Source organism: Thalassophryne amazonica, chromosome 19 (genome assembly GCF_902500255.1).
Source record: "Thalassophryne amazonica chromosome 19, fThaAma1.1, whole genome shotgun sequence".
In the NCBI taxonomy this organism is placed as follows: Eukaryota; Metazoa; Chordata; class Actinopteri; order Batrachoidiformes; family Batrachoididae; genus Thalassophryne; species Thalassophryne amazonica.
Genome location: NC_047121.1, coordinates 47,577,953 through 47,604,839, shown reverse-complemented (window position 1 = coordinate 47,604,839; position 26,887 = coordinate 47,577,953). Strand labels below are relative to the sequence as shown.

General features: G+C 45.6%; 1 protein-coding gene across 1 annotated transcript in view; it reads right to left on the bottom strand.

The window, feature by feature from the left end:
* Positions 1–26,887, bottom strand: part of pacrg (PARK2 co-regulated) — a 348,747-nt gene that overhangs the window by 138,845 nt on the left and 183,015 nt on the right. The window contains exon 3 of the mRNA XM_034159429.1: positions 18,474–18,645. Coding sequence (XP_034015320.1) covers positions 18,474–18,645 — 172 coding nt within the window. The remainder of the gene's footprint in view (positions 1–18,473; positions 18,646–26,887) is intronic.

Here is a 26,887-nt window from a genome sequence, read left to right as displayed (position 1 = left end):
GCATGCGGTGAAAGTCCTGAACTTGAAGAGGCATTCACTTATCTCAGGAGTGACATCTATGTCTCTGGGTCCTCGAACGTTCAGATCGAGAAATGCCTGGGAATCGTTTAAAGAGTCATGAGTCATGGGACAGAGGTGTTTGGTGAGGCTGATATCTCTGCAGGACAACAAAGGCCCAAGTCTTTAAGGTCCTGATGCTTCCTGTTTTACTGTATTGTTGTGAGACTTGGATGTTAACAAGTGACCCAAGGTGACAACTGGATGTTTTAATTACTGGAACTCTTCTGAGGATCCTTGTGTATCACTGGAATGAATGTATCAAACCAGCATTTACTTCAGGAGACTCAGATGAGGGCTATCACTTGCATTGTGAAGTAGTGCCAGCTATGACATTTTGGCCATGTGGTGCATTTCTCTCTGCATGATACAATATGTTGGTGCCTCAATGCTGAAGGCTCCAGTGGTTGGAGAAGCCCATGCTTCACCTGGCTACAGCAGACGGATGGTTACTTCTGAAAGGTGAGGATGGATCGGTTGCCTGCCTGGGTTGATGCCATGGAGGACCCAAAGCAATTCTGTGGTGTGGTGGATGTAGCAAAGCATAACACCAGCACATGTTCTTAGACTTTGCGTAAGTTCTGGCTACATTGTAAAATTCAAAAGGTGGAGTACGTATGTCCCTTTAGTGCTACTGTATCAATATGGCTGTGCAATAAGGTGGTCTCTGTGAGGGGTTCCCACTCCAATGTAGATATGAAGAGCTCATTCTAAGCCTATGAAAACACATCAGCTAATTGTTGCAGGTATTCTACACTAATCAACAGATGATTATGAATGCCGTATTCCATTTCTGCTAACAAACACAGTATAGTTTTAAATGGTAAATGGACGCATCAGGCGCTCAAAGCGCTTTACAATAATACCTAACATTCACCCCGATGTGAGGGTGCTGCCATACAAGGCGCTCACTACACACTAGAGCAGGGGTAGGCAACCTGTTCCAGAAAGAGCCATGAGGGTGCAGGTTTTCTTTGCAGCCACTGACTCCACCAGGTGATTTTACTGATTAATATCACTTTGAGCAGATGGAATCAGTTAATCAGTGAAATCACCTGGTGGAGTCAGTGGCTGCAAAGAAAACCTGCACCCTCATGGCTCTTTCTGGAACAGGTTGCCTACCCCTGCACTAGAGGATTAAGGACCTTGCCCAAGGGCCCTTAGTGATTTTCCGGTCAGGCTGGGATTTGAACCGAGGAGCCCCTGGTCTCAAGCCCAATGCTTTAACCATTAGACCATCACCTCCCCATTTAAATTTATAATACTCAAATGCCCAACAAGCGACTTTTCTTTCTCTTTAAGCCTTGGTCGCACCAAATAATAAAGCCATGAATAATGAGTCACGTATGGATTTGTCAGTGATTATTCGAATAATGATCCACATATAAATCTATCACATAGCCGCTATGAAGAAGCCTCTGTGTGCCTCTCTGTACCTCGCATGTGGCAGGTATCAGCCTCTAGTGAGCCACGACTGACCTGTCATTTGAGCCCCGTCCAGCCTCGAGTGGCTCGTGTCACCACATATGATCCACGTCCTCTGACACGCCGAAACTGAGGTGTTCCTTTGTCTCGCTTCCAAAGTGAATCGGTCTTTACACGCGAAGCCTCCGCGCGGCTTTCCATGACAAAATCTCTTGTTAAAAGTGAAATCTGCCGGAAAATGGCTGATGTCCAACTCTTGTGATAACCAGAGAAAGAGCACACGACGGTCTCGTATCCACAGAGCCATCCGTTTAGAAACGGTCCGGTGGTTTGTGCCGCGTCGTCGCAGCTTGGAGCACGGCGCGCCGAGCGTCCTTAAGGGGGTCCTTAAAGCTGTAGTAACAGACTGTGAAGCCCGTAAAATTTTCACCGAAAGCCAGATAAATTTTTCAAATGGTTTCCAGGTGCCAGTCTCTAACAGCTTCTGAAAAAATTCTGATGGAAAAAAAGTCCTTTTCATTCCGCCATTTCCAGACAATGAAAATCCGACGAGGGGGCGGGACCACTCCTTCCCAAGGCGTGCTCACAGGCAAATGACGTCACCGACAGGCGTGGAAAAACTCACGCATGCGCACGAGGGTTCAAGCATGTCTGACGTAAAAACATATGAATGAAATCCATATAGTCTTTGAAAAAAATAAAAACGACCGTTACTTTATTGACAGACCTCGTATGATCCATGTCGCACCGTGTAACTTGACGTTGGTGCACATTAAGGCATGGGTTTGGTGCAAACCTCTAGCCCTCCTACACTTGGTCCCTTTAAAGTGTGGGTTTTCAATTCACAGCATCCGTTCAAGATGACGTGACAATTTTTAAATGCAGTCCAAAAAAAGATGCTAATGCACAGTCCCGCCGGTGTGTGCATCCCTGCGTCAGGCTGCAGTTCACCTGTGTTACAGAGTCATTAAATGCAGCAGTTCTGCATGTTCACTCTCACTCTCTGTGACAAAAAAAGACACCACAATGAGGTGACTGCTTTAATTATGTACACCCGCAACTGTGTGGATCACTTCCCCCCCCAAAAAACACAACACAAAACACATCCATAGACCAGCAAAATCACTCTTTTGCATGCTTGCATTCTGCGCAAATGCTCGTTTCCATTTTGACACTGGTGATCCAACTTTTAACTTTGTGTTCGTCCGTTATTGTCTGCAAAATCACTCTTTTGCACACTCGCGTTCTGCGTAAATGCTCGTCTTCATTTTGACACCGGTGATCCAACGTTTAGCTTTGTGTTCGTCTGTTATTGTCTGCAAAATCACTCTTTTGCGCACTCGCGTTCTGCATAAATGCTTGTCTTGAAGTGCAAGTGATTGCGTCAGTGCGCACACAGTGCAGTTCATCTGATCCATTATAGCAAGAGATTAAATCTATCATAAACATATTTTTACAGCTGCTTATAAAGAAGGAATGAACATGCAACTGTTTTACCAAACCATGACAATATAAACATTTCAAATAATGACCTTTTAGGCTGTTCCAAATTCCTTCTCTACCTCATGGAGCACGAGACAGACAGGAAAAAAAGGGTCCCAATGGAACAGTCCTCTGTGATTCCAGAAACGATTAGCGGTGTTGCGCGTGCACGGCATCTGCATTGTGGTCATAAAATAAGTGCACTCGGGCCGTCGGCATCACTATTCACACCAACAATACAGCCTCTGGAGCATTTGCTGGACTTGGACAAGTTGATCACAGAGTTAATGTTCACGTTGTCATGCGAGGGTTAACTGTTCATGAGTTTGGGGAGTGGGAGTGGGGAAGCCGCTCGGAGTGTGAGACAGTTTTTTTTTTTTTTTTGAGTGAGTTGTGGGTAAACAGCAACTCTTCCTTTCGTTGGTGTTAAATAAAAGTCCTGGATTGCAGCAGCTATTACATCTTCGTGGATTTACACAGCCAGACCGGCAATGACTGGCAGGTATGTCGCTTTCTGCCACACTTTGGGTTCATGTGACGTGTTTGTTATGCATTCACAGATTGTCCACAAATCAGCTGCAAAGCAGATGTAATAACAACGCTTTATTTGTGGCCAATTTGTATACATTCGCTACAACATATTTTAGTTTGTGATGTGGACGTGATGGACACGATATACATCTGTTTTACACATTGTCCCGGTCCGCTGCCAAGCAGCAAATCCCCGTCAGTTGCAAATATCAGTGGTTAACGGCACATATACAGCACATAGAGTGAGTATGTATTGTGTATGAATTGAGTATATATGGAGTATGTAAGGCGGATATTATCTGCATTCAGATTTTTGAACAGCTCAAAAATCCTGGCTGTGGACATGCGTGCCTCTGCGGATGGTTACGGGCGTGTTCGGATGACGGCTGACTCATACAGGCATGTTACACTGATATTGCGGTTGTTTGGCGAATATGGGCCAATTTTGTGTGCAATCCATACGCAAATCCTAAACGCCAGTGGGACAGGGTCCTAAACTATGACAGAAAATGATTAATCCGCTACAAAATGATTATTTTATATACAGTGTCCAGTGCACAAGGCAGGTGGGACTGTCATGGAGCCAGGGCGGAGCCAAAAGAGTTTGTCCAAAATAGCCTGCCCTGTCCTTGTAGCTGCCAGATGCTCAGATAATGGGCTTTTAACAGCGTCGTCCTCACCACATACATCCCTCTAAAATCCTTGTTTGTGCTTGTAGTATCTCGTACACAAACTGCCCCATGCTGTTGTTGCTAAATTTTGAACTTCTTGAAATTAGCGCCACTCAGAGATGAGCCTTGTTCGCTGAATATTCTGCCTCTAAGAGCCTCTCAGAGCCACTATTCTCCCACGATTGTTGAATAACTAGACTCGTACCAAAAAAAAAAAAAACATGCTACATGGCTCATTATTCATCCTTCATTATTCGGTGGGACCAGGGCTTTAGCTTTTTTTCCATATGTTCTTGTTAACATGGGGTGGGAAGAACAATATGAGACTGGGTGGAGTCCAGGCTTTAAGTCACTGAGGACAGCTCATATGAGTAGAGACTTCTTCATTGTGTATTCTCACTGGGTGACCTGCAGTCGTCATCAAAATTCACCAGGGCTTGACGTGACTCAATCACTCTGCAGATAAGAGCCTGCCAGCCACAGTGAAGATGTATTAACGTGAGAGGAGAAAAATATATGTCTCGCCATTTTAAAATGCAGACTGCTTTTTTATCCTCTTGTGCTTTTCCCCCTCTATAGAGAAATAATTAATCTGCAAGATAGACACGGACTAGTGGCTTTGCCTCATGGATGGCAAAAGTGGCCGGATTTTTAATAAAGCAAGAAGTTAATAAGGAACAGTATGAAGTGAGTGTTTTCGCGAGAAATATAACCATCACATTTGGTTTGGCCTCCCAAAGGCAAATGGTCAAAACTGCTCAGGCATTTGGCGTTATAAGATTCTGCCTACAAGACAACATTACAGTTCTATATCTCATGTATAAGAAGTCAGAGAGCAAGTAAATTCTGTGTCCACACTGTCCTCAGCGCAAATCATGCAAATCAATATTTCTGTTGTGAAAGTGTAGGAACACGGACCCACAACAGGGGGCGCAAATGAACGGACAATGGAGGAGTCAAATAACACTGTTTTTACTGTTGTGAAACAGGCACAACAAATACAACCGATTACAATATTGAGACTGAGTTTAATTACAACGGTGTCGTGTGGGCAGGCTCGACGATAGGAGACGTCTGTCCAAGTCAAACCGGAACCAACCCGATTTCCTCTGCCACCGAACCCCGGGAATACTGGAGCCGCCAAGTCCCGAATTCCCAGGTGGCCACTGCCTCCGCTCGTCGGATCCGGTACTGCTGGCAAGAAACAGAAACAGTCAGGTGTGGATGCGGCTGCACCCAGCAACACGGAGGGTGGAGAGTCCACCTCCACCTCTCGTCAACAACAATCAAGAAGTGTAGGAAGGTGAGTACTTATCCAAATGCTGTCTGGTAGTCAGCTGTCCTACAGATAATCAACAAGAATACAATTAAAGTCACACGTATGTGTAGGCTGAGATTGTTACCTCTTTGGTAAGGCGATATCTCGGCAAATGAGGTGGAGATGCCGTCCTGCTGATATACCTCCTTGTTGATTGGGATCAGCTGTCTCCAGTGATGGGTGACAGCTGTCATCCTGGCTGCTCCTGTAAGGCGGCAGCGCCCTCCGGTGCCTGGAGCCCGCACTCCAGGCAGGGCGCCCTCTAGTGGTGGTGGGCCAGCAGTACCTCCTCTTCAGCGGCCCACACAACAGGACCCCCACCTCAACAGGCGCCTCCTGGCGCACGACCGGGTTTGTCAGGGTGGCGACGGTAGAAGTCGGCCAGGAGGGCCGGGTCCAGGATGAAGCCCTTCTTCACCCAGGAGCGTTCTTCGGGGCCGTACCCCTCCCAGTCCACCAGATACTGAAAACCCCGGCCCATCCGTCGCACGTCGAGGAGCCGGCGCACGGTCCAAGCCGGCTCTCCGTCGATGATCCGGGCAGGAGGTGGCGCCGGACCCGGAGTGCAGAGGGGTGAGGTGTGATGAGGTTTAATCCTAGAGACGTGGAATACTGGATGAATCCGCAGTGAGGCCGGAAGCTGGAGCCTCACTGCGGCGGGATTGATGACCTTGAGTATCTTGTACGGACCGATGTATCGTTCTTGCAGTTTTGGGGAGTCCACTTGTAGGGGAATGTCCTTGGCGGACAACCACACTTCCTGCCCAGGACGATACGTGGGAGCCGGGGCCCGCCGCCGGTCTGCATGGTTCTTCGCCCTCGTCCGGGCCCTTAACAAAGCAGAACGGGCGGCATGCCACACCCGACGGCACTTCCGTAGGTGGGCCTGGACCGAGGGCACACCGACCTCCCCCTCAACCACCGGAAACAACGGGGGTTGATACCCCAAGCACACCTTGAAAGGGGAGAGGCCGGTGGCTGATGACACTTGACTGTTGTGGGCGTACTCGATCCAGGCCAGGTGGGTACTCCAGGCCGTCGGGTGCGCGGCTGTCACACAGCGTAGGGTCTGCTCCATCTCCTGGTTGGCCCGTTCTGCTTGTCCGTTGGTCTGGGGGTGATACCCGGACGAGAGACTGACCGTGGCCCCCAGTTCCCGGCAAAAGCTCCTCCAAACATGCGAGGAGAACTGGGGACCGCGATCGGAGACGATGTCTGATGGTATCCCATGCAGACGGACGACGTGGTGGACTAGGAGGTCCGCTGTCTCCTGGGCCGTTGGTAGCTTCGGGAGGGCCACGAAGTGGGCCGCCTTGGAGAATCGGTCCACTATCGTGAGGATGACGGTGTTTCCCTGGGACGGCGGGAGACCCGTGACAAAATCCAGGCCGATGTGGGACCAGGGGCGATGAGGAACGGGCAGCGGCTGTAGCAAACCCGAGGTTTTGCGGTGATCGGTCTTGCCCCTGGCACAGGTGGTACAGGCCTGGATGTAACCCCGGATGTCGGCCTCTAAGGACGCCCACCAGAAGCGCTGCCGGATGACTGCCACGGTCCTACGCACCCCAGGATGGCAGGAGAGCTTAGAACCGTGACAGAAGTCCAGGACTGCAGCCCTAGCTCCTGGTGGGACGTAGAGTTTGTTCTTCGGTCCGGTTCCGGGGTCCGGGTCTCGTGTCAGGGCCTCCTGGACGGTCTTCTCCACGTCCCAGGTGAGGGCGGCCACGATAGCGGACTCCGGGATGATGGGATCCGGGGGATCCGATGACTCCGTTTTGACCTCATCTTCGTGTACCCGGGACAAAGCATCCGATCTCTGATTTTTGGTCCCGGGACGGTAGGTGATCCGGAAGTCAAAACGGCCGAAGAACAGTGACCAGCGGGCTTGCCTGGAATTCAGCCGCTTGGCGGTCCTGATATACTCCAGGTTCCGCTGGTCAGTGAAAACCGTGAATGGCACGGACGTTCCCTCCAACAGATGTCTCCACTCCTCAAGAGCCTCTTTCACCGCAAGGAGCTCTCGATTGCCGACGTCATAGTTCCGTTCGGCTGGGGTCAACCTGCGGGAAAAATAGGCACACGGGTGAAGGACCTTATCGGTCTTCCCGCTATGGGACAGCACGGCTCCTATCCCTGAGTCCGAGGCGTCCACTTCAACCACTAACTGGCGACTAGGATCGGGCTGCACCAAAACAGGTGCAGACGAGAAGCGCCGTTTCAACTCCTTGAACGCGGCTTCGCAACGACCTGACCAGGTGAAGGGGACTTTTGGTGAGGTCAGGGCTGTCAGGGGGCTAACTACCTGACTATAGCCCTTAATGAACCTCCTGTAGAAATTAGCAAAGCCTAGGAACTGTTGCAACTTCCTACGGCTTGTGGGTTGGGGCCAGTCTCTCACCGCCGTAACCTTGGCCGGATCAGGAGCGACGGAGTTGGAGGAGATAATGAACCCCAAGAAGGACAAAGACGTGCGGTGGAACTCACACTTCTCGCCCTTCACAAACAGCCGGTTCTCCAACAACCGCTGCAGGACCTGACGTACATGCTGGACATGGGTCTCAGGGTCCAGAGAAAAGATGAGTATATCGTCTAGATATACGAAGACGAACCGGTGCAGGAAATCCCGCAAGACATCATTAACCAACGCTTGGAATGTTGCGGGAGCGTTTGTGAGACCGAACGGCATGACCAGGTACTCAAAGTGACCTAAGGGGGTGTTAAATGCCGTCTTCCACTCGTCTCCCTTCCGGATCCGAACCAGGTGATACGCATTTCTAAGATCAAGCTTGGTGAAAATTTGGGCTCCATGCAGGGGTGTGAACACTGAATCCAACAGGGGTAACGGGTATCGGTTGCGAACCGTGATCTCGTTCAGCCACCTATAATCAATGCATGGACGAAGTCCGCCGTCTTTCTTGCCCACAAAAAAGAAACCTGCGCCCATCGGGGAGGTGGAATTCCGGATCAACCCGGCAGCTAACGAGTCCCGGATGTAGGTCTCCATTGATTCGCGTTCAGGCCGTGAGAGGTTGTACAGCCTACTGGACGGGAACTCACTGCCCGGAACCAAATCGATGGCACAATCATACGGACGGTGGGGGGGAAGAGAGAGAGCCAGATCCTTGCTGAACACGTCAACAAGGTCGTGGTACTCCACCGGCACCGTCCCCAGACTGGGCGGGACTCTGACCTCCTCCTTAGCTTGGGAGCCGGGAGGAACCATGGAACCTAGACACACCCGATGGCAGGTCTCGCTCCACTGCACCACTACCCCGGACGGCCAATCAATCCGGGGATTGTGCTTCAACATCCAGGGAAATCCTAAAACCACACGGGAGGTGGCCTGGGTCACAAAAAACTCAATCACCTCCCGGTGATTTCCTGACACCACCAGAGTTACAGGAGGTGTCTTATGCGTGATCGGAGGGAGTAGGGAGCCATCTAGTGCCCGAACCTGAACAGGCGAGGTAAGCGCCACCAGAGGGAGCCCTATCTCCCTGGCCCATCTGCTGTCCAACAGATTCCCCTCAGAGCCCGTGTCCACCAGTGCTGGGGCCTTCAGGGTTGAGTCCTCATAAAGGATCGTGACTGGGAGTCGTGTGGCAATGTGGGTGTGTCCCACGTGAATGTCTCGGCCCACCCCTAGCCCAGTCTCTAGGGGCGGGCGTTGGAGTTTAACCGCTCGGGGCAGTCTCTCATATGGTGCTCTATGGCACCACAAACAAAACAAGCTCCGTGGGCCCGTCTCCTCTGTGCATCCGGTGCCCTAAATGTTGCCCTACTCGTGTCCATAGCTTCGTCAGTAGGGGGAGCTGTGGTCCCATGGAGCGCAGGGGCCGTGGAGCGTGGGGAAGGCGGAGCGCGGTCGGAACCGGAAGGGAGAGGGACGGCGCGTGCCCGGCCACGCCCTTCGTCTCGTTCCCGCCGACGTTCTTCTAACCGGTTGTCTAACCGTATGACAAGATCGATGAGCCCATCTAAATCCCGCGGTTCGTCCTTAGCCACCAGGTGCTCCTTAAGAACAAATGACAGTCCGTTTACAAAGGCGGCGCGGAGCGCAGTGCTATTCCAGCCGGACCTCGCAGCCGCGATGCGGAAGTCGACTGCATAGGCAGTTGCGCTCCGACGCCCCTGTCTCATTGACAGTAGCACGGTTGAAGCGGTTTCGCCTCTATTAGGGTGATCGAACACGGTTCTGAGCTCCCTTACAAACCCATCATATGTCAGAAGGAGCCATGAATTCTGCTCCCAGAGCGCTGTAGCCCAAGCGCGTGCCTCACCGCGAAGCAGGTTTATTACATAAGCTACCTTGCTAGCATCGGTCGCGTACATGACTGGACGCTGTGCGAAGACGAGCGAGCACTGCATAAGAAAATCTGCGCACGTCTCCACACAGCCTCCGTACGGCTCTGGGGGGCTTATGTAAGCTTCAGGGGAAGGTGGGGGGGGTCGTTGGACGACCAGTGGAACATCGCTGTTACGCACAGGGTCGACGGGAGGGAGAGCCGCAGCGGCGAGAGCCTCCACCCTGCGGTTCAGGAGGACGTTCTGCTCGGTCATTAAATCCATCCGAGTTGTGAAAGCGGCGAGGATCCGCTGCAACTCACCGATCACCCCTCCCGAGGACGCCTGCGCGTCCTGGTCTTCCATTGGCCGTTCAACAGCCGGTTGACGCCCCTCGGGATCCATGACATTGGCCGAGATATCCTGTTGTGAAAGTGTAGGAACACGGACCCACAACAGGGGGCGCAAATGAACGGACAATGGAGGAGTCAAATAACACTGTTTTTACTGTTGTGAAACAGGCACAACAAATACAACCGATTACAATATTGAGACTGAGTTTAATTACAACGGTGTCGTGTGGGCAGGCTCGACGATAGGAGACGTCTGTCCAAGTCGAACCGGAACCAACCCGATTTCCTCTGCCACCGAACCCCGGGAATACTGGAGCCGCCAAGTCCCGAATTCCCAGGTGGCCACTGCCGCCGCTCGTCGGATCCGGTACTGCTGGCAAGAAACAGAAACAGTCAGGTATGGATGCGGCTGCACCCAGCAACACGGAGGGTGGAGAGTCCACCTCCACCTCTCGTCAACAACAATCAAGAAGTGTAGGAAGGTGAGTACTTATCCAAATGCTGTCTGGTAGTCAGCTGTCCTACAGATAATCAACAAGAATACAATTAAAGTCACACGTATGTGTAGGCTGAGATTGTTACCTCTTTGGTAAGGCGATATCTCGGCAAATGAGGTGGAGATGCCGTCCTGCTGATATACCTCCTTGTTGATTGGGATCAGCTGTCTCCAGTGATGGGTGACAGCTGTCATCCTGGCTGCTCCTGTAAGGCGGCAGCGCCCTCCGGTGCCTGGAGCCCGCACTCCAGGCAGGGCGCCCTCTAGTGGTGGTGGGCCAGCAGTACCTCCTCTTCAGCGGCCCACACAACAATTTCCTGTGCTGTGAATCAGCATAAATGTAATATGTAGCATTGCAATAATTCAAATTTAAATTTATGATGTGAATTCATGCAACTAAAGAATGAGGCCCCATTCACGGATCATTTATATGCAGAACTGCAGCTACACAGATTTAATCTTAACTTGTGAGTAGAACTTAAATGAGAACTACAAAAATGTTTGTAGGCAACAAAAAACTTTGAAAACAAAAATCCAAAGTTATCGATTAGAAACAACAAAACTATGCTTTTATAAAGTGATAAAAATATATAGATATAAAAGTATATATAAATATAGATATAAAAGTGCTGGACACAGGTGTTGACACCCTTTGATGAATTTACAGTAAATCATCACTTTTATACCAGGTTTTCTTTACACAAGTCAAGGTATAGACACATTAACATTTTCAAATCACTGTGTGTTTCATGGACTTCATTCACACCAATTATAAAGAAATACAAACAGTATGGGAAACCTGTCTGTCTGGACTGGGCAGTTCTCAAATTTATTTTTGCAAGAAGGAGAATAGTGACGGGAGCTATTAAGACACTCATGGCAACTTTGAAAGCGTTATATGCTTCTGTGGTTCTGACTGGAGAAACTATGAATAGTGCAATTATTGACTGTTGCATCACCAGTTACACAGCTTCATGTTGGAGTGTGTAACTGGTTTTATTAAGATTAAGGTTCAACAGTAACATGTTTACAAAGTCAACAGCACCTGGAAAAAAACTATTAGCACCTTACACATCTATAATCTCAACAAGTAGACACACTAATGTAAACTATTGGTCAAGGGGTAAGGTCATGGAGTCCAGTAACGTGGGTGACTTTAAGAGTGGGGAAAGTGTTACTGACCTTGACTTTGTGGACAATGTTTTTGATTTTTGTGGAAACAATGGATGATCTGTTTGCAGCACTTGAGAAGCTGTGTGAGGTGTCACAGTGTCTGGGTTTGCAATTGTGCTGGATCAAGACTTGTAATGATTTCCTGGATTTACCCATCAGAAGTGTATCCGTATATAGTGAAAATGTTGAAGTTGCTGAGAGTCACTGATCTCAGCAGAGACATTCATAACTTTGGAATCTTTGTTTTTGAGAATCAGTGACATCTAGGAAGCTGATGAATTCATGACGTTACCGGACAAAGTCTTTGGGGTCCTGACGCTTCCAGTCTTACTGTATGGTTGTGAGGATCTTGAAGAACACTGCACACTTTTTTTTCAGAGGAATTTTTGACCCAGTCATTAAATGAGGCAGGTCCCAATGCAGGATTCCCCGTAGATCATTTGGCGCCTCCTGACTGTAACTAATCCGTTACATACTCATAACGGATTTTGTCCATTTTATACATATCAATCAATCAATCAATCAATTTTTTTTTTATATAGCGCCAAATCACAACAAACAGTTGCCCCAAGGCGCTTTATATTGTAAGGCAAGGCCATACAATAATGATGTAAAACCCCAACGGTCAAAACGACCCCCTGTGAGCAAGCACTTGGCTACAGTGGGAAGGAAAAACTCCCTTTTAACAGGAAGAAACCTCCAGCAGAACCAGGCTCAGGGAGGGGCAGTCTTCTGCTGGGACTGGTTGGGGCTGAGGGAGAGAACCAGGAAAAAGACATGCTGTGGAGGGGAGCAGAGATCGATCACTAATGATTAAATGCAGAGTGGTGCATACAGAGCAAAAAGAGAAAGAAACAGTGCATCATGGGAACCCCCCAGCAGTCTACGTCTATAGCAGCATAACTAAGGGATGGTTCAGGGTCACCTGATCCAGCCCTAACTATAAGCTTTAGCAAAAGGAAAGTTTTAAGCCTAATCTTAAAAGTAGAGAGGGTGTCTGTCTCCCTGATCTGAATTGGGAGCTGGTTCCACAGGAGAGGAGCCTGAAAGCTGAAGGCTCTGCCTCCCATTCTACTCTTACAAACCCTAGGAACTACAAGTAAGCCTGCAGTCTGAGAGCGAAGTGCTCTATTGGGGTGATATGGTACTACGAGGTCCCTAAGATAAGATGGGACCTGATTATTCAAAACCTTATAAGTAAGAAGAAGAATTTTAAATTCTATTCTAGAATTAACAGGAAGCCAATGAAGAGAGGCCAATATGGGTGAGATATGCTCTCTCCTTCTAGTCCCCGTCAGCACTCTAGCTGCAGCATTTTGAATTAACTGAAGGCTTTTTAGGGAACTTTTAGGACAACCTGATAATAATGAATTACAATAGTCCAGCCTAGAGGAAATAAATGCATGAATTAGTTTTTCAGCATCACTCTGAGACAAGACCTTTCTGATTTTAGAGATATTGCGTAAATGCAAAAAAGCAGTCCTACATATTTGTTTAATATGCGCTTTGAATGACATATCCTGATCAAAAATGACTCCAAGATTTCTCACAGTATTACTAGAGGTCAGGGTAATGCCATCCAGAGTAAGGATCTGGTTAGACACCATGTTTCTAAGATTTGTGGGGCCAAGAACAATAACTTCAGTTTTATCTGAGTTTAAAAGCAGGAAATTAGAGGTCATCCATGTCTTTATGTCTGTAAGACAATCCTGCAGTTTAGCTAATTGGTGTGTGTCCTCTGGCTTCATGGATAGATAAAGCTGGGTATCATCTGCGTAACAATGAAAATTTAAGCAATACCGTCTAATAATACTGCCTAAGGGAAGCATATATAAAGTGAATAAAATTGGTCCTAGCACAGAACCTTGTGGAACTCCATAATTAACTTTAGTCTGTGAAGAAGATTCCCCATTTACATGAACAAATTGTAATCTATTAGACAAATATGATTCAAACCACCGCAGCGCAGTGCCTTTAATACCTATGGCATGCTCTAATCTCTGTAATAAAATTTTATGGTCAACAGTATCAAAAGCAGCACTGAGGTCTAACAGAACAAGCACATATAATGGATTTAGATTATAACGGACAAAATTCGCTGGTTCACCTGAACCCATTATATGTGAGTTTTACTGTAGAAGGAAAGGTAAATACGTAGGCATAGAAAATCAAGAAGAAGAGATACCAGTTTCGGCCAATGAAAAACCACAAAGTCATGTCAGGCAGGTACCATGCTGTTGAAAAGCACCACTTGGTACACTCCAAAGAAATCTTGGGTACTGCTGGAATGACTCTTTGGGAAACAAATGGTTATTTCCAGACACTCCTTTGAGGCATACTACATGCATTGTCAGGGAATGTAGACTAAGACACTGTGACCATGTGATCCGTTCCCTGAGCTTGATGAAGTGGTCGTGTGCCTTACTGCTAAGGACCGCAGCAAATGGAAAAGACCCAGAGGATGTTCATATATCATCTGGCTGTGGCATCTCAGTGGCTACTTTTAGGAGGTGAGGATGGACCAGTTGTCTTTTTGGGTGGTTGACAAATAGGACTCAGATTCTTCTGTCGTGTGATGGATGCCGTAACACGCAGTACCACCACATGCTCCCAGACTTGAACTGAACAATTTTTCCAATATTAATTCAAGTGAAGAAATGACAAATGTAAATGTACATGAAAACTAAGGATATAATAAACCTGTGAATGCACTGTGAAATCAGATGTGTAATGGTTTAAATTTAGTAGTATATGGTATCATACACATATTTAACGGTTTTGGCTTTCTGTGAATGTGGCATGACAGGGTCATTGTGTCTCTGTGTCCCCAACAGAACTGCATGGTGTTTGCCGTTACGCCTCTCTGCCTGTTACACACATTCACTAGTCGCGCGCGCACACACACACACACACACACACACACACACACACACACACACACACACACACACACACACACACACACACACACACACACACACACACACACACACACACACACACACACACACACACACACACCATCAGCCAACTGTCCATGACATGAACACTATCCCAGGCTCACTTGGCGCCACTTAAATGCTCCCACTTTGAAACAGACACTCTGCAGCGGGATGAAACAAAAGCCACTGTGTGTGTGTGTGTGGGTGTGCTGAAGTGTTTCAACAGCCAATTGCTGCATTCTTCAAAATTCTGTTTCGAGTGTGTCCTCTGTCGTATTCGCCACACGCGAAACCTGTGCTGTCCACATCACTATAAATTCTGTTGTCTATTTCTGAAGTCACAGACAGTCCATCTTGAGACATGACCTTTCCGCCCACCTCCATCTGCCAACTTGTTGCAGATGCGTGTATATCCGTTGGTGCGAATGTAAACAGTGTGGAAAGGTAAGAAGACAAAACATGTAGAAGAAGTCAACTGTAGTATGTCCAAGCATTCATGGCAGATTATCAGATCCACTTTTACAGCCAACTTTTTCCAATAGGTTCAAACAGAAGGACATGTCACCCTGTGAGTCAATGCAATAAGAGGAACAAGATGCTTATTCAGGACTGGTCACATGTTTGGTGATTTTATGTCAGGCAAAGAATGCTATTCTGTTTTGGTGGCAGACTATAGGGTGAACACAAAAAACACTCTTGGTTTCAAATATTTATAATATCAGAAGTCACATGAATAATTTGACAATTTTGGTATCAACAGTTGCAGAAACTCATCAAGTTTTTTTTTCTCTTTTGCAGATTCTTCTTCAAAATTGTGAAATTATTCATGTGACTTTTGATATTATAAATATTTGAAACCAAAGAGTGTTTTTGTGTTCACCCTGTATATATATCATCTTGAACGATTACTGGAGGGAAGTATTAGTTGTCTGGGGTAATTTGCGCTGTTACTGTCTTCTATCTGGCTGTTGCATGTGATGACTCCATCACACTCTAGCACACATCTTCAGCAACAATTCAGTTAATTTTTCGGAAAATCTGTGCTCGACACACAGAAAATTTGAACCTGAGAGCCAGGCAGAAATTTGCCGCTAACTGCAGCTAGAACACTGCGGAAGAGAGCTTTCTCAAATAGTCCGGCATCAGAAAACCTCTCCCTCTCCTCCTCCCACTTGGCAGTAAACAAGCAGAGAGCAAACAACAGCAGTTGAGAGGATTCACAGTGGCTCTTCTCCAATATCGGAAAATGTTGAGGGTTGGATCGGTATTTTCCAATACGTGAATTATGTCAGTATTGATCCGGGATTGTATTGGTTCCATCCCTAAGCTGAAGCACTAGTCTTCTAGGTTCAGCCCAAATATTTTTATTGTTTGCCCTAAAGATTTTGTTAATGTCATTGTAAAACAGGGCCTGATGCTGTCCTCTTCTTACCTGAATGGACAGCTCTATCTGTTGGGCACAAAGGTATTTCTGGAATATACACACGTGTATCTGGATATGGTCTCACAGTTACTTTGGCTTATATGACATTCGGTGAAAAACCTGTAATAACACATCTCATTACAGGACCCCCCCCAAACCAATTATTACCAACTTAATGTTAATGAAATGACTACAAACAGAAAAGATATCCTCCACCATGTGGGCTTGTTTACATCCCCGTGGCAGCAGGGGAATGTGAATCATAAAGACTGTCTGACAAACGGGGTTTTCCAAAGTGGTGATATCATGCCTTCACAATTTGGGTTCACATCCATCAGAAAATGTAGATCTGAAATATTGAAGGAACTGAGAATTCAGCAACCAAAATCAGTAAAATTGTACAGTAGCTACTATTCTGTATGTTTGTCAAGTTTTTTGTCCAAATCGTGTGTGTGTGGGGGGGGGTGAAGAAATTACCTGCAGGTCTAGTTACTTGTCCTGTCAAAACATAACCCTTCTATGGTTCAGTAAGGAGTTTGTTCTATATAAGCACTGAGGTCCACTGGTGAAGGGTGCTGTGCTTATCTCCAGATTCTGTACCGTGAAGTGGATGAGTCTACAACCCCACCCCACCCCCACCCCCCCAGGATGCCACTTCATGCAGACCATTTCCCCAGCCAGGGTCAGTAGTCATTTATAGCTGGGTGGACTGAGACAATGCAGATAAAGTGTCTTGTGCAAGGACACAGACAGGTAGCATGAGTGAGATTCAAACTCAGCTCTACAGATTGGCAGGTCAGCTCCATATCCACTGATCTATCTATTCTAATCAGGGGAAGTGAGGCATTATTATTAAAATTTGGGGGTGTCTAGAGTTAGTAGATGGTGAGTAAATAGTGATCACAGAAAAAAAAATATCTGATAATACTGATTCATATAGAAATGTCATGAGGCAAAGTCTTTTGTGTGTTGACACAATATAAAAGTTTATAATGACAGACTGAACAAAAACAATTATCCAAAACTACACTTTAGACACAGATGCAGATGCATAACTGACACTGCAAGAGTTCCCAGGGGAGGTATAGAACAAAAACGTAATCACACGATATCAGGTCTGGATGCCGACACACAGTTTCTGTTGTGTGTCTTCTGGATTTTGCATCAGCACTCCATGACAGAGCCAAAAAGCAGCTGTGGGATACTGAAACACTAACAGCCTTTATTTTTTACTTTTCTGACATTTTACAAATTAAACCAATTCCAAAAACAAGCCACTAATTAATACACAGGGCAAAGAATTCTTTTTTGAAATCCTAATTATTATCCTGAAATGGATTTTATTTACTTTCTTGCACAGTGCTCTTTTAGCACTATATTTGTAAAGGTAGTCATCTGTTACATACTGTAGGCATCAAGAATGCCTTCTAGCCATGAAATTTTTGTTCTCGCTTGTGAATAACTGTAGTTTCACTCAAGTGGCAGAGATGGAGGTGAATGCAGAAAAGAGGAACATGACGTGAAGGTTTAAGGCCCCCTGACATTTGCACGACTTTGATGCCCGCACTTGCATGCGCTGTGTCGTGCAGGAAAGAAAACTCGTCATCAACAGATGTAGACTGTACATGAAAGGGGCGCTAGCGCGTGCAATTGCACAAAGAGAATTTTGATATGTTCAAAAATCTTTCACGCATAAATGTCGTGCAACAAACGTGAAGTGGTAGTGAACGTTGTGCAATCTACTCACCAACACTACGTACAGCTCGTCGAGTGGAGTAAAGAAGTGAACAGTGTGAGTGCTTGCGTCAGAGTGCAGCTGCATCAGAGTGCAGCTCATCTGAATGATTATAACAAGATGTTAAATCTATCATAAACATACTTTTACAGCTGCACGCAAGAAGGAAAGAACATGCAACTGTTTTACCAAGCCGTTACAATATAAACATGACAAATAATTACCTTTTTAGACGGCTCCAAATGCTTTCTTTACCTCATTCAGCATGCACGGGTGAGAAAAGCAGCATCTGGAGCTCTCCTCTGTGATTCCGGAAGTGATTTGAGGCATTTTCAACAGCTAACTGACAGAAAATGATTAATCCGCTACACAATAATCATTTTATATACGCAGCGTCTAGCGCACAACACGTGGCAGACAGTGGCACAAAGCACAGCGTCCAGCTGGGAACAGAGTGGGTGGGATCATTACGATGATGTGCGTGCAAGTACGCAGATCAAAGTCGTGCAAGTGTCAGGGCACCTTTACACGCAGGGTGAAGGTCATTTGGGAAAACATAGTGTAGCCTCCCTCCCAAACTTACTTCTAATGGGCTGGATCAGCTGAGGAATGACCGGCAGGATTTTGGGGCCTCCATGCTTCAGCATGTCATGTATTCCTTCGCGGGAAAAGAACGCATAAGGATGAGTGGTCTCACAAAGCCCATCAAAGAACAGAGGTAGATAATGGCTGTAGTCCATCTTTGCAATGTCCACCTTAAAGAGAAGAAATCACTTTTAGATTCTAGACATTATTAGCCATTTCTTTAATCCACCGTGACTGACAAAAATGGACATGGCAGAGATTCTGTCCTTTGCTCAAGGGCACGAGTTGATGGAGGTATTAGTTCACAGCAGGGATGTAACTTTGTTCACCAGACAGTCTGGCATACACATTTAATCATCATCAAAACCACTTTGATTCACACCAGCAGTATAAAGCAGCACACATAGTGAGATACAGGTGTACTCAAGGAAACTGTGCTTAAAGCTACAGTGTGTAGGACACAGTGTCATCTAGTGGAGAGGATGCAGATTGCATGATGCTGTAACAGGTCCCAATTTTATTTCCCTTCATGTTTTTGCTTCTTTGGTGACAAGGATTCATGCCCCTGTGCCTTCTCTTGTGAAAAGCAATACGTATGATTATCCATTTCACAAAAATGAAGGTTCTCAAACTTGCTGGGTTTTGTTCACTTACAGGGTGCGTGTAAAATTAATGTGTCACCTTGCACACAAAATGCATACAGCACTACATAGCTGACATAAAATCAGTAAATACAACACAAAATTGGTGCAGGGTTGCTCCATTTATTTCAAGAAGGCAGTCGGTGCTGAGAAGCACTTAATTTTTCTCAGGTGACTTGTGGCCTTTTTATTACACATTCTATGAAAAACGACTCAAACTATATTCAACTTGTTTTATTTCAGCTGAAACCACACTGCTATTGTCGGGCACACATATCTGGCCCACTAATGGTGTTGCCGTGAGTTGTTTGTTTCCAGTTGATTGATTCTGTGTATCTCTGCCCGCCCGAGGTGGAGCTAATAATGGAGGTGGTGACTAGGAGTCTGACTGGTGGGATGCCAGGACTTTGTGGATCCTTCACCTCGCCAGCTGACCAACCTGCCATGAGGGAGACGTGAGAATTTCGAATGGCGATGTTAAGTTCAGAGGCTGCTAGGAAAACTGGAATGTTTGATGACACCTGGATGTCATCAAACATTTATGGAAAATGGAATGGAACACCGACTTGTCATTTGTACTCCCTATGTTTGGTGATGGTTTGTCGCCAAATGGATGTTTTTTTGTTTTTTTTTAGCCATCAGGTTGTTGCATCCACTGGACTCTACGTGTATGTGGTTGTTTAGCTGCAACACTGGTTCTTGCAAACTTGATATTTTTGTGTTTATGCCTTATTATTTGTTGTTGTATTATGGCCAAACCAGATGGTCACCCAACTGAGTCTGGCCTTGATGTTTCTTAAAGTAATCACAAGAAAGCCTAAGGAAGTTTGCCAATGTGCTTGCTCAGGGGGTGGGTAAAGTCAGAGTTTACTGTTGTGGAGGACCATGGGGCAACTTATGCTGTGATTTGGTGCTTGTACTAACAAATTGTACTGAATTCTACAACCCCAATTCCAGTGAAGTTGGGACGTTGTGTAAAATGTAAAAAAACAAAACAACAACAACAAAAAAACTGAATACAATGATTTGCAAATCCTCTTCAACCTATATTCAACTGAATACACCACAAAGACAAGACATTTAATGTTCAAACTGATAAACTTTATTGTTTTTGTGCAGATATTTGCTCATTTTGAAATGGATGCCTGTAACATGTTTCAAAAAAGTTGGGACAGTGGTATATTTACCACTGTGTTACACTGTGTCCGCCTTGCAAAAAGTGAAAGGTGGAGCAAGTATGTCCCTTTTGGGCTACTGTATCAATATGGCGGTGCACCATGGTGGCCTGCGTGAGGAGGCCCACTCTTATGTAGATCTGATGTGCTCATTCTAACCTCATGAAAACACACAGATTCATTGTAGCTGTTGTTCTTATTTGCCCTTTGTCTGTTTTTTTTTTTGTTTAAATTATCCCTAGATTTACATGCTCTCTAATGCCAAAATTCCATTTATATACCCTTCCAGTAAACACATGCACACGTCTACACATATGTTTGGGAGGGGGCAGCTGTTGATGTGGTCATGACGACACACTGGCATGTGGCATCTTGTGGGCTGACATGATGACACCTGTGCTTACAGCAGGAACAGATGCAAGAGCACAATCAGGGTGCAGATAAAGACATTTGTCCGGCTGTAGGCAACAGGGAGGGTTTGGTGTTGGTTGGCTGAGTGTTTGTATGTGTGTGTGTGTGTGTGTGTGTGTGTGTGTGTGTGTGTGTGTGCGTGCACAGTGCGAGGCATTAGAGCAAAGACGTTCAAGTGTGAGGAAAGCCGCTCAGGCACACTGAGCTGGAATGAGCAGCTGACCCGAAAGCGACCGTCCTTGAGTCCTGCGTGTGCATGTGAATGTACCTTCCAAAAATTACATGAATGTACAGAGTGGCCGAGGCTCAGGCCAAAGCTCTGTGTATCTAGTTACTCTGTGTATCGCACAGGTGTTGCACTGCCTGGTGATGGCAATATTATAAAGCAAAGAGTTCCAGGTTGAACTGAGGATTCAAATAAAAAGTAATCCCTTTGGCACACAAGCAAATAGCCCCCTACAGCCAGAAGTCCTTGAGGACAGCTGAAGCCACAAGTACACATACGTATGTATAAATACACAAAGATACGCACAAGCACCCCGCTGGGTCACACTGGGCTGTGCTGAAATGTCATCCATGCAGTGACACGCACTACTTTCAAGTCCCCGGCCCTCGCCCAGCCGCCGGTCACAGCCGACACTTCAAAGCAGGGCAGACCTCCCCCGCTGCCAATCCTCCCTGACATATGCCCTCCCCCTGGTAAACATAGAAATGGAAAAAGAAATGGAAAAAAACGATGGTGAGATGGAAGGCAGACATGCAGTCAGCTCACACTGTTAGTGCAGAGACAAGGCTGATTGCTTTGGGGTAATTTGCTGACCAACCTTGACCTTTCTTTGTGCTTGGTCAAGATCGTCATGAGTCAAGAGGGTTGGAGACAAGAACAAAAGCAAACATGAGCCAGAGCAAAAGGAAAAAGAGGGAGTGGATGGGGTCCGTAAGTATTTAGACCATGACACAATTTTTGTAATTTTGCCTTCGTACAGCGCCACAACAGTGCAGAACCAAAACAGTCAAGGTCATATTAACCATTTAGAAATTACATCTATTTTTATACACACTCGCTCCATTTTCACATAAGTTACTGGACAAATTACATATCAAGATTTTTGTTCATTCCCAGGATGCACAATTAATCACATCGTAGTCAAATCATAGTCATGATGCCAATCTATGCAATTATATAATTAGAAAACGGCGTGATTTAAATAAAGACAAGGTGCATACCCATGGAAACAAATGAAGCGTGTGAGTTGTTGTTTGGTGGGGCGGTGTAGGAAATTTCTTGAGCAAAATGTGATTCTGTTGCGCTGAAGCAGTTAAAAGATTGTTCATGCTGTTATACGGTCGAACATATCCATTTTACCGGCTCCACTATGCGTCGCCGGTAAAGCTGTATGTTCAATCATATAACCCAGCATGAATGTCCACCCATCATCACACACAACAGGGCTATTCCTTAAATATAATCAACGGCTGCAATGAAAAATGAGGCAAATAAAACCTGTGACAAAAAGCAATCACGAACAAAAATCAAAGACTGTGGATCAAAGACTGAACTAAACAAGACAATAGTGAGGGGAGAACAGAAACAACAAGCTGTGACAAAAGCAAAAATAAACAGACGATCAAAAAAGCAGACAAAAAGAAATCAATAAAGACAGACGGACAGAAAAACATAACGATCACGGACCGAGCATGGGAAAATCATGACCCATTAGGGCACCAGAATGAGAGAATTTGAATTAAGGCATGTTTTCAAACTGACTAAAATGAGCAAGAGCACACACCATTTGCACTCTTAAAAAGGACCATTTGACAGATCATTAAAATAACAAACAACTGTCCAGTAACAAGAAAGGTAGTAATATAACTCCTGGCAGCTTAAAGAAAATGACGGTTTCAGCTGGTTGGCAGGTCAGCGAGCCGGGCAGAGACACCCAGCATCATGTTAAACATGTTGTGAACGATAGCTGTCACGGGAATAATTACATCAGACCGTTAATGCCGTGTTGTTGTGAAGACGCCTGCGAACTCTGTGATGCACTTAATCAAAATCACATAAACAAGCACTCAGGGACCGGCTGAAGATTCCAGTTAGTACAGAAGGATTGGGGGCAATCAGTAAACACGTGCACACGCTCGCACTCCATGTGGCATGCACAGACAAGGGCGTACGTGTGCACAAACCCACACAAACACTCGTGCACATATTGCCTGAGAATCCTAATCAGAAGCTGCACTGAGCGGTAACTCGTGCATCCGTTATTGATCGTCCGCCTAGGTTTGTTTGTCTTTGGGTGCCTGTGGGAATCCCCCTGGAGTCCAGGGAGTCAATGAGAGAGCAGCACACAAAGACTATCAGCCAGGTAGCTGCAATTAGCCCTGAGACTCAGACCTGCCTGTCTCCTGTGGTCAGCGTTGCAACGGTGGACACACAACAACAGAACTGAGTCTCTGCTCCTTACACAACAGTTTCAGAGGCTCCTGACAGGCACAGGGAACCAGGACAAAGGAAAACAGCAGGTTGTCACTTTAAATACACAAAAGCTGGATGTGACCGTGTGTGTGAGGATGGGGGTGGGAGAGTGTTTGCGCACGCCTGAGCTCTCACACGTACCTACATGTGTACAGTGTGTGTGCTTGGATACGATACATTTTTGGGTTAGTGTGCCAGGGAGAATGTGAATCATTATATTAGCCAAGCTAAGGGGAGAAGGAAATCACAGAGAGGCTCCACAGCAGAACAGTAATGGGGGGGGGGCATGTGAGACAAGGGTATATTAGAAGAACCCATTCCTAAGATAACTGCGGTGGACTGTTCCAAAAGGCAGAAGAAGAGATGAAGCTTAAGTCAAACACTCATGCTCTAAACTGCAGGAAATGACTCCAGTGTGTAGCATTTAGGGGTGTTTATCAGCAGAAGTGGAATATAATCTTCATAACATCTGTTCATTAGAGCAGAACTGCTTGCAGTAATGAATCAATGTGTTTTTCCACTTAGAATGAGCCCTTCATATCTACATGCGAGCGATTCCCCTCATGGCGGCCGCCATGTTGAACCTCCATGTTGATACAGTAGCTTAAAAGGGAACATTTATAATTCCACTTTGCATTTTGGTGTGCTGCTGAAAGACAAGAAAAAAGAAGAGCAATCAGCACCACTAGATGACTAAATCTTACACACTGCACCTTTAAGGAGGAGTTTCTATATTTTATTTATTTTCTATGAATTAAATACAGACAGATAATTTACCTGTAAACAGAAAACATTTAACTGCTCACATCGCAAATAACTGTCACAAAATAACAGAGAAACCGTTTTCAATTTCCAATTGCATTGCAGAAATGGTTTTTATGGTCTAACTTGTTAGATCATCAGACATCGCCGTGGCATAGACCATAGACCATCTACCAGTTAAATAGGTCCTCATCCAAAACTGTTTCTAGCTGCCCTACAAGTGATCCATCCATGCATGTTCTATAACCGCTTACTCCAATTAAGGGTCACATGAGGGCTGGAGCCTATCTCAGTAGTCATATTGTGTGAGGCGGGAAAAATTAATGCGTGCTTCTCCATCTTTTTGCATTGTAAGAAACCAACATTTCTCAAGAATGTGTGACATTTTAAATCCCTGGGTGCATATACGAGGTCTATTAGATAAGAAACCGACATTTTTTTTTTAACTAAATGGATTTGAATGACGTGCGATTACACCAATCATGCTTGAACCCTCGTGCGCATGCGTGAGTTTTTTCACGCGTGTCGGTGATGTCATTTCCCTGTGGGCAGGCCTTGAGTGAGATGTGGTTCAGCCCTCTCGGCTGAATTCCTTTGTTTCACACGCTGCTCGAGACGGTGCGCGTTGCTTTATCAAAATTTTTTCTGGACCTGTGAGGAATATCCGAGTGGACACTATTTGAGAAATTTAGCTGGTTTTCGGTGAAAAGTTTAACGGCTGATGAGAGATTATGGGGTGTTTCTGTCACTGTAAAGACTTCCCATGGAGCGGGACGTCATGCAGCGCTTCCAGGCGCTGTCGTCGGCCTGTTTCGACCTGAAAACATCCTAATTTAAGGCTTAATTCACCCAGGACATCGTGAGAGAACAGAGAAGATTCAGAAGAGGCCGGCATGAGGACTTTATGCGGACATTCCACTGTTTAAGGACATTTTGTAATGAAAGACGTGCGCTCAAATTCGCCGAGTCGTTTCCGTGACGACTCGGCGAATCTGTGTGCGCCGCGACAGGAAAAACACCTCCGTGTTGAAAACCATTTGTAAAATTCAGGTGGCTTTTGATGGCTTTCAACAAGTGAGTAACTAAGAAATTGTTTAACAGCTTGGGCATGTTCCAACTTGCCCGTTAAGGTTTCCAACGGAAGTGTTTTTCCTGTCGCGACCCCCCGCGGTCGGGTCCGGCCCGACATGCGACTCTGCCCGCACGTTCTTTCATTACAAAATGTCTTAACAATGGAATGTCCGAATAAACTGCCGCCTCGAAGTGCAGATCGCCGTCAGGCGCCGTGGGCCGTCCTTAAAGCGACACTACCAGACCAAAATCTCTCATCAGCCGTTAAAATTTTTACCGAAAACCAGCTGAATTTATCGAATGGTGTCCACTCAGTTGTGCCTTACACTTTTTGAAAAAATTTTTATCGAACAAAGCAGCAGTCTCTGAGCCATTCCTAAACAATGAAAAAACGACGAGAGGGTGGGTGACTCCTCATTCAAAGACTGCCCACAGGCGAATGACGTAACCGACAGGCGTGAAAAAACTCTTGCATGCCCACGAGGGTTCAAGCATGTCTGATGTAATCACACGTGATTCAAATCCATATGGTTTTTGAAAAAAAACAATAAGGTCGGATACTTTTCTAACAGACCTCGTATATATATATATATATTATATACAGTGGTGGGCACACTTCCGATAACAGATAATTATCGAAGATAATGTTTTCATTATCAGATTATCTTTTTAGATAAATTTAAAAACCATCATCGGACTAATTATCTTCCGATGAATTACCGTCCGATAACCTTTAGACCGATAACGTACTAAACTAAGCTGAACAGTGAAAAACATTTTCAAAACTGTTAAAGCTGTTGAGACCTACCTGTTAAAAGTTTCCTAATAGACATGTTGTTCTAACCTCTGCAAACAGAAACCACTCTATCGTCTGGAAGCAAAGAAGAACTGGTGACCAAAAAAAAAGTCATTTCCTTTAACACCATACTAATATAATCACAATGTCACCAAGTCATCCAGAGGCATACATGTTTAATTTATGGTTCAAATTTTAACCACTCATTTTAGACACGTTATTTAAAATTACTGTCATGTCTGAAATTTATAAAGTGAAAATATCAGATATATGTTTTCGTTTTAAAGTAATGTGCTAATTTTTAAGGTTTTGTGAGCACATGCTGTGCCAGGCAGCAATGCATTATGGGTAGCATAAGGTAATCTCAGACGTTCACGACAGGACAAATGCATTTCAGACACTCAGTTCAGGGTCCACAGATAACAGCATTAAACTCTAGTGCCTAAAACTCTCGTGAATATATTCTCTGGGTTTATAGACGTTAGTGTATTTGCGTTTGTTAAATTCCACGCATCTTAAATGTAGCAGACACGGATTATCTGGAATTTTGTTTGACATTTTTTCAAGGCCGCTACTGCCATCTACTGGCCAGGAGTGTTCATGGCAGTATTAAACGTCTGGGTACATGGCTGCTGTCAAAGTGTTGGTATTGTCCATTGTCCAGGCGCTTTTGTGTGCATATATTTGTTAACTTTGTATTCTAAAACTACGGTTAGAAGTAATTCCAACTCCTTATCGGTCCACACGAACGAGGTTGGCGCCATGTTTTTAGTTTTTGTGGAAGTGACGACAAGAGAATAAGGCTCCTGATTGGATAGAATTTTAATCAGTACCGCCACCAAAAGGTTTGGCAGACTAATTACAACACATTTATACGGTTCGATGTGGATGGATTTTTTTTTTAAACGACATAGTGTGGATGAAGTTTTTTCCCCAAACTGAAAGGGTAAGATATTCGGTTTTACAAATACCCGACAACGTGTGTACATGGCCTTATGTCTGTGAAAGGCACTATATAAATAAATTTACTTACTTACTTACTAATATTGAGTGCACGTTTTACATCATAAAAGTTTT